The sequence below is a fragment of the Rhinichthys klamathensis genome, unplaced genomic scaffold (genome assembly GCF_029890125.1).
Source record: "Rhinichthys klamathensis goyatoka isolate OS25496 unplaced genomic scaffold, OSU_Roscu_1.1 h1tg000633l_1, whole genome shotgun sequence".
Taxonomy (NCBI): Eukaryota; Metazoa; Chordata; class Actinopteri; order Cypriniformes; family Leuciscidae; genus Rhinichthys; species Rhinichthys klamathensis.
Genome location: NW_026607079.1, coordinates 312501 through 321205, shown reverse-complemented (window position 1 = coordinate 321205; position 8705 = coordinate 312501). Strand labels below are relative to the sequence as shown.

The following is an 8705-nucleotide window of genomic DNA, read 5'->3' as shown; positions in this document are numbered from 1 at the left end:
CACACACACACACACTCACTCTCTCTCTCTCTCTCTCTCTCTGCTGAGCGCGTGCCGATGCAACACGCCCCTCCCCTCCTCACGCTTTCACTGGATTGCGTCATCAGTTATGAGGGGGGTGCAGTGACGTCAGGATCACGAGGGGTTTTGCGCGACACTGACTCGATCGAAAATTACTACAAAATGTGAGTAATTGTTCTCTTTGTAAACAGCATCGTGAAACGGTTGTGCATATTTGTAAAATGTATTGCAATAAGTACAACTATATTATTAGTCCCAGAATAATTATAATAATAATGTTTTTTTTATTTGATTAATTTTCTACAAAGCATTTTGCATCGCCGCTAAACTTTACACGTTTTTATGTAAATCTGTTTTGATAGCGTACTGTTTGCACTGTTGAAGTTTCTTCTGATATGTTTAATTTTTAAAAAAATTTAAAGAGACCAATAAAAAAAAAACCAAATCATATTCAATCATATGTTTTTAAATATGTTATTTTGGTGATTTTTATTTTGGACTTCAAAATATCCACGTCATCTGCAGCTCTTAATGTGGTGCGTTAGCGAGAGAGAAGCAACGCACACGGAAAGAGCTTGACTGAAGCGAGTTTGGCTCTAGATACAAATATTAGAGGAAAAAATGGCACAATTATGTCCCGCGGTCCGCCATTTAATACCACTGCTTAATCATCTCAATAATAAAAGGGTTAGTTATTTATTTATTAAATTTGGTTATTAGAATATTGAGAAGTTGCCGTGTTAATTGCTAGCCTTTATAGAGCAAACTGGGGCTATTTGTCATAAAGTTACTCCAGTGAATATTTTTCATGCTTGTTTTATTTTTAAAAGTCATTTTTTTGTATAGACACCTTCTTCTTGGCTACAGAAAGGCTATAAAAAAATTAACAAAAAACATGTCAAAAGAACCAGACTCCCATTATAACTAATATTAAATAGTGAAATACACCTATTACATATTCATTATCAAATTTGAATATGTGAAATATAAAACACAGATGACGACACTTGTATTATGTAGAGCACCTGCTGGAAGAATTAATAATGTGCTGTTTTGAACAGAATATTGTTCTTCTTTTGTTTTGAATAGAAGAAAATTTGAAGAAACAACTTTAGTCCACCTGTAAGAATATATAATAGATTTATAGCACTTTATTTATGGGCAGAAAAAAGGCAAAACATTTAGTTGGTCTTTTAATGATCTTTTTTATTCACAAATCACTGGTCAGGAATTGCACAAATTCTGTAATATAGTCACTTAGAGTCAGTGTTGATCCACTCAGTGTTAATGCCTCCCAGTTCGTTTGAGTTTAATCTGAGACCAAATATTCAAATCTGGACTAAACATGAGCCTGATTCGTTCTCAAGCCACTTCTTGCCTGTCTTTGCAGTGTGTGTGTGTGTGTGTGTGTGTGTGCACGAGCATCGTCTTGTTGAACAAATACATCTCATCATTTCGGGAAACAAGCCATTCTGCATCTATACTCTGAACTTTTTTGTGGTAGAGATGCATGTATTATTATATTTCTCAGCAGATTTTCAAAGACGAAAATTATTTCATTATGATTCATCACTCTCATATTTAGCCAAAAACTTAATTCTGTCTTTGATGTTTTTCTGAGACAGCAATGGCTTTTTAGGTTGTGCATTTGATTAAATTTAGCTAATTTCCTGACCAATAATTTGTGGTTATTAAAATAAAGCTTAGTGGGGGTTTTTTTGCCCAGGAGTGTATATTGACAAAAAAAATGATGACATTTCAGCCCAATATTTTATAAAAGTCTGTACAGTAAAAAAAAAAAAAAAAAAGTGACATCATAAACATTTTCTTTTTTTCTTTAACTTTAGGTTTACCAAATGTTTATTTATATATTATATATATAAAAATCTCAACATAATTTTTGGCCTAAATTTCTTATATCTTAATATACTATTATGCAATTAGGCCAATGACATGGTTTAGTTTCCTCAATACAAATGCAATATTCCTTTTATCCCATTAATTTTCATTCTGTTAATCTACTCAGAAATGATGGAACAGAGACAACAAAAAAAAAGACAGAAAGAAAGAAAGAAAATGAAAACATTTTTTAGCATTGAAACCATTATTTTTAAAATAATCAATCAAACCAATCAAAATGGACCTGAGAATTTCTTTTGATTCTGAGCAGACCAATTCAAACAAATATTTTTGAATAACGAATGATGTTTTGACATTCAATAAAATGTTAAAGATATTCAGATAAACTTTAGGATATGCAAGAAAATGTATCTTCAAAACAGAATTTTTTTACGTTTACTTCTAGCATTCAGTTCCACTTTAAGTATCAGTGTGTTGCAATGTGTTGCTTGCAGTCTATATCAAAACGCCTAAAGAGAGAGAGTCTAAAACTTTGGTTTCCACTGTATATCAATAGCCTCAGCTTATTTATTCACCTATGTGTACACGTTCGTATAGTTTATAAAGTGCATAATTCGAATTTTCATTCATAATATTTATTACAGTTATTTATATAACAGTAGTAGCATAACTTATTTTTCATTGTTTCACACCGAAATAACTATTTCATCTTTAAAATCTATTCTTCAGGGTTGGCGTGAGGTGTTATGTACAAAATTTATACAAGTCCTGTAGTCGATGCTATTCCTATCCCCTTCCTATTGGATCAGGCTGGTGGGCGTGGCTTGAGGTGGGCGGAGTCATTAGAGTGAACATGTGACGCTGGCGTCCTCTGAATGGTCACAGTTGTGGACGTTCCATGCTATGTGAGAGCACCGAATGAGAGTATCTTCTGCGCCTGTGCATTTCAGATTGTCCAGGTGGATTGTGCCACGGCCGGGACCGAAGTAGGCCAGTACCTGTGCGCTTCTAGGCAGCCCGCAGCCCATCTGCCTACACACCACCTTAGCATCTGTCAGATCCCAGGCGTCATCACACACGGTACCCCACTCCCCTCTCAGGTACATCTCCACACGACCCTCGCAGCGGTGCAGGCCTCCCACGAGCCTGATGGTAGCTTGAGGAGAGAAAGAGAGAGATCTGGATAAGATGTGTGTTTGTTCAAACCAAGAGACAACCTTCCCGTCTCTCTCTTGAGTCCAACACGGAAGTGACTTAAACTGCAGTTCCTCCACTGGCCACTAGAGGCCGGCTGCAGAAGAGAGTCAATCCCATAGACCCCCATGTTAAAATGCCCAACTTTACAGCAGAATAAAACATGTTTACAGCCTGGTGCAAAAAGTGGTTTTGGTCTATATAGCTAATTTTGCCCTTCGTGATGACTGTGAGGAGGGTGAATTTTTTCATAACTCATCCGTTTAAATTATATTAAGCCTTAAAGTTCTGCATAATTAAGGGCGTGGCCATTTGAGTGACAGGTGGATTGCCGCTGATGTCACTACTAGCCGTTTGTCTACTGTCTGTTAGCTTCACATGACCTCAGCTATTTGTGACTCTTTGCCCATTTTCTGTTATCCGGGAGTGACGCGCTGCCAAGATGGTGACGGCCGCCCACTTTGGGCTTCAAAGATACTCTTCGGAAACCATCGGGTGACGTCAGGGACCATATTTTTTTACAGTCTATGGTTGAAATACTATTCAGTAAGTGAAAATAGAAAATAGAGACTTGAAACTTTGAGAGATGGTAGTACCCATCCTGTCTACAATGTCTCTGAGGCTCGCCCCAATTGGCCAGACGGTGGCGCTAAAGGAAAAAAAAAAACGCTCGAAATTTTGGGGTATTTTGGATTATTTGAAAAAACTACTTTTGCAAACTAGTCCGATTGGAATTAAACCAGTTCAGTAAAATTCTATGGAGTCTGATTGTCAATATTTATAGAAAAAAAGTAATAATTTCGATTCACGGTCGCAACAGGACGCCAAAACCGTCGTAGAGGGCGGGGCCGCTTTTACTAAAATGGCTTTAACTCTTAAAAAGGAATGAGATATTTTCACCAAACCCGGAAGATGTATGTATGGACTTAATCTGAGGTCACAGTAACAAAATCTCTGTGATTAGCCACTTGGTGGCGCTATAACAGGAAAAAAACTTGAAAATGGCTGAAACTCGCAACCGTTATTCCGATTGACTTGACAATTGGCATGCAGTTTCGTTGTGTAAGGTGCCACGTCTGTCTATGAGGACATTTGCGTATCTCGAAAAACATGGCCGCAATCGGCCAATTAAATTTGAGCACCTATTAGACAAGCTTAACGGAGGCTGATTGGCACAAAACTCAGCGGGCTAACGAGTTTTACGCCTCAGTAATTACGCATACACACAATATGCATATCATATGTTAGACCTACTCATTCTGAACAACTTTGCGTCAAGAACCACTGCGGTCAATCAAATAATTCGTTAAATATTTGAGAATATTTAAAAAACTGCGAACTAGTCCTAGATTTTCCGCTTAACCTCAATAAAACCACTGTAGTACAATTCTCTAGGTCAATAATTATATATATATATATTTTTAACTTTACCCTTTGGGATAGCTATAACAGACTCATTTAGAAAAGGGGCATAGCAAAATATACTCAAAAGCCTATAAATCCTAAACGAAAACTCAGCATTTCCCGAAATTTGGTGAGAACATGCAACATATGATTCTAAAGAAGCATGCAAACCTTTATGGAGATCGGAGTATAGGTGGCGCTATAACTGTTAAAAAGCTTTAAAAAAACATATATTTTCCTTAGTAAATTGACTGTATTGGTTGTAAATGGTCTTTTCCATCTATGATCTAGATGGTTACAGGCTTGCTAAATAAAACATATTTTTATTATGTGCTTAAAGGCTAACTTAAAGTGCTTAAACCCCGATAATTGCTGCTCAAAACTATATTAAATATAAAATACACATACTTTTTGGCCAAATTTCTTTCCAAGCTCATAAAATAACCACCTAATATAATAAAGGGGTTATGCAATTATGCCAGTGATATGGTATCCCATTATGTGCTTACCTTCCGCTGGTGTCGTGGTTGTAGTTGCAGTTGTAGTTGTAGTAAGTCCCTCTGTTATCCCTACGCCTAAGTCTCTTCCTATTACCGGTACCTCAAATTCCAAAGGCGCTGAAAAATAGAAAACACAAAAACTTACATTAGAAGATTAGGTTAAATTATTGTGGTTAACTTTCGTTTACTGTGACTAAATCAACTCTTTTAATGAATGTGTTTATTTATCTATATATTTACAATGCTACATATGACATGATTTATACATATATGTTCACTGTTTGTTTTATTATTTATATTTAATATGCTTTGGCAACATTGTGTTACACAGTCATGCTAATAAAGCTAATTTGAAATTGAATCCCTAACTTGTGGTTCTCGTCCTAGAATGTAAAACAATTTTTTTAAGTTGTAGAAACTAAGATAATTGGAGTATGTTATACAAGAAAATAATATTTTAAAATGTTACTTTTTAATTATTTGTGAAATATATCAGAGAAAACACTTTTTTCCCAGTGTATGAGAGTGCTCTAAATGTTGACACGTTTTGTATCTTTATCTCATGTTTATTCGAGTCTTTCCCTCTTCTATTAGACACATGCATGCATATATTTATGCGTTAGGGATGCACGTTGCCTGTACAGACGGACCTCTTTACTGTTCATGCAGATATGGCCAACTCTTATACAGAGGATGTTGCTGAATGCAAATGCTGATCTTGAGTCAGTTTTGTGATTTCCCTCTTTCTCGGTGGTTTACGTTGGGATTTCAAAAAGAGACAGTGGCCAAATAAATGTAAAATGGATGTTATTTTGTATGTTGTAGTTTGAGAGTATTGGTAATTGAAGGAACAGTGATATACGTGTGTGTGTGTGTGTGTTCTTAGTGAAATGCTGGTGTAGTGAATGAATGAATTTCATGAATGAAGGACACATGCATGTTTGTGTGCATAGACTGACCTATGAATATACAGTTGTAATCGAAATTATTCACCCCCCATTGCAAATCAGGGTTATTGGCAAAATGTACAGACTTTCAGTTGTTTGCAATGAATAAATCAAACAAAAGTAAGTGAAGTAGCTCAACAAAACAAACGTTTCAAGTGGTTTCCCCACATTTAACGAAAATGCAACTTTTAATGACTTCTGCAGTCTCCAAATCATTCAACCCCCTGAAAAGAATCCCTCACAACAGCACACATCTGCAGAACAGGTGTTGTCTCAAACACACCTGATGCAACTAACCAAGGGCGTCGTTAGTTGCACCAGAGCCCGTCTACGGAGAGCCTGGCCACTCCCTATTAAAGCTGCAGTCGGCAAGTCTGCCAGATTGAGTGGACTTAGGCAAAATTTTGAATGTTTACAACTCTCATGCCCCTCCCCCACTATCAACGGATACCCTCCCACCGAGTTCGAGCTCGTCAGTGTGTGTGCACCAGGTTATCTGTGAATGCGCCGTCTCATCAGCATCCATCAACACCATGGAGTATTTGGAGGTTTGCTGTCCTGGCTAATCTACCGATAGATTGCAATTGCTAATGTCATTTATACTCTAAATGAGCTTACTTGATTTGTTAGTGTTTTGAAAGCGAGATACATCCGCCATCACTCTTCATTACTGCGCGAACTTCAGGCGTGTGCATGTGATTGTAAGGTGCGCGAGGGGTGGCGTGTGCCCGATCTGTGATTGACAGTCAGATCTCACACCCCCCTGCGCTGATTGGACCCGATGAACCGGGAGCTGTGGATTTTTGCAAAACAAATAACACGCTCCAGGTGGAGTTAGAAGCTCGGGTTTTTTTCTAAAACCACTTTATTTATGTTGTTCTGTCGGATTATAGTGTCGATTTCACTGAATATGATCAAAAAAATGTTGCCGACGGCAGCTTTAAGTCCTATTGTACCGAATTGTGGTTGTAGTTCCACCAGAGTTCCACTGGGGGCGATCGCCCATGAGTGCAAAATGAATGGGAGTCTATGGAGCTAGACGGCTAAATGTGTCTCTTTCACCTGTTTGCCGTTGAGAAATCTCAGATTTGATTGTAGGTTTTGCAAGTTCAACATGGGTTATAGGTCGAAAGTTGAATGAACGAGTCCTTTCGATTTCTTACAGGGTGAGTTGTTGTTGCCCATAACACGCTAGCATTTTGCTAATGGACGCTGATTGGTCAGTGAAGGACTGATTACGACCAGAGACACCGCTTGATGGCATCGGGGCATCCGAAGCGGGACCAGAATGTGAAGAACTTTAGTTTTACAAAAACTCTCCTAACACGTGTATTACCCGTGTCAGCTGTCTCGAGAGAACAGAAAGTGCAGAGCGCGAACGCACCAAAGTGACTGAAGGATTGCCGTAAAGCAGTATATCTGGTCGTACGATGTGTATGACGTCATTGACATTTTAAGACTTTTTAAAGCAAATAAGTGACTCTAAAAAAATCTAACACCCAACAATGTGTAATTTCTTTGCATCTCCTTTCGAATACAACATTCAAATTACTAGACAAAAAATTATATCCTGAGAAAAGTGGATTTTGAGGGGTATATCTCCATAGACCTCCATTCGTTCTGCACTCGTCCTGTGAGCGCCCTCATATGGGACCAGAGTGGAACTGCAACCAGTTCAGGAGCCGGAAGTTTACTGAGAGTGGGAGTTCTCCCCTTAATAGACATTCTCTGGTTGCACCAAGGCTTGGTTGCAGAAGAAGTCCTGGAAGATACAGTGGCATCACAGTCACCTGACTTGAACCCCATGGAGAATCTCTGGTGGGATTTGAAGAAGGCGGTCGCAAACCCAAGAACATCAGTGAACTGGAGGCCATTGCTCATGAGGAACGGGCTCAGATCCCTCAGAAACGCTGCCAGAAGCTGGTGTCTGCTTATACATCTAGTTTGCAGCAGGTTATAACAGCAAAAGGGTGTTCTACTAAGTACTAAAGATGCTTGCCATGAAGGGGTTGAATAATTTTGAGACTGCAGAAGTCGTTAAACTTGGGGAAATTTGTGTGCGTTCATGTGTAAATTGCACAAGCTGTCTCAAAGGAATCAGGACAGAAGTGGTTAAAAGTGGACAAAAGAGACGGATTAAAACACCAGGAGTAAACGGGAATGTGTCTCCCTCGTCTACCTGTGATCCGATCGGGCAAAACGCATCTTAATACCAGGTTTGTAATGCGTGTAATATTTGCTGTCTTCTCTTACGTGCACAGATCACTCCTGCGTCTTCGTAGTGGCCACAGTTGTGCTGTGCCCAGCCCAGATTAAAGCAGTCGGTCAGCTTTTGCTCACGGCCACTGCAGTCGACGTTATCCAGCAGAATGGGACCGGAGCCTTGGCCGAAGTACGCCAGAGACTTGGCAGCCAGAGGCGGGCCGCATCCCAGCTGTCTGCAGACCACCAGAGCGTTGTCCATATCCCAGTCGTCGTCACACACGGTCCCCCAGATGGTGAAGTAGAGCACCTCCACTCGGCCCTGGCAGCGGTTCAGGCCGTTCACCACACGGACGTTCGGCTTCTCTGAAAGATGGACGCAGAGGGTTAGAGAGAGACTATCTATCTATCTATCTATCTATCTATCTATCTATCTATCTATCTATCTATCTATCTATCTATCTATCTATCTATCCATCCATCCGTCCGTCCGTCTGTCTATCCATCTGTCTGTCATCTGTCTATAGAAGATCCTATCTATCTATCTATCTATCTATCTATCTATCTATCTATCTAT

The 8705-nt window shown here is 39.1% G+C and overlaps 1 protein-coding gene across 1 annotated transcript in view; it reads right to left on the bottom strand.

Annotated features, from left to right (window-relative positions):
- Positions 1-2404: 2404 nt before the first annotated feature.
- Positions 2405-8705, bottom strand: part of LOC130076200 (scavenger receptor cysteine-rich domain-containing group B protein) — a 34640-nt gene continuing 28339 nt past the window's right edge. The window contains exons 10-12 of the mRNA XM_056241194.1: positions 8180-8494; positions 4989-5096; positions 2405-3037 (exon numbers count right to left, since the gene is read on the bottom strand). Of these exons, the coding sequence (XP_056097169.1) occupies positions 2724-3037; positions 4989-5096; positions 8180-8494 (737 nt within the window). The 3' untranslated portion in view covers positions 2405-2723. The remainder of the gene's footprint in view (positions 3038-4988; positions 5097-8179; positions 8495-8705) is intronic.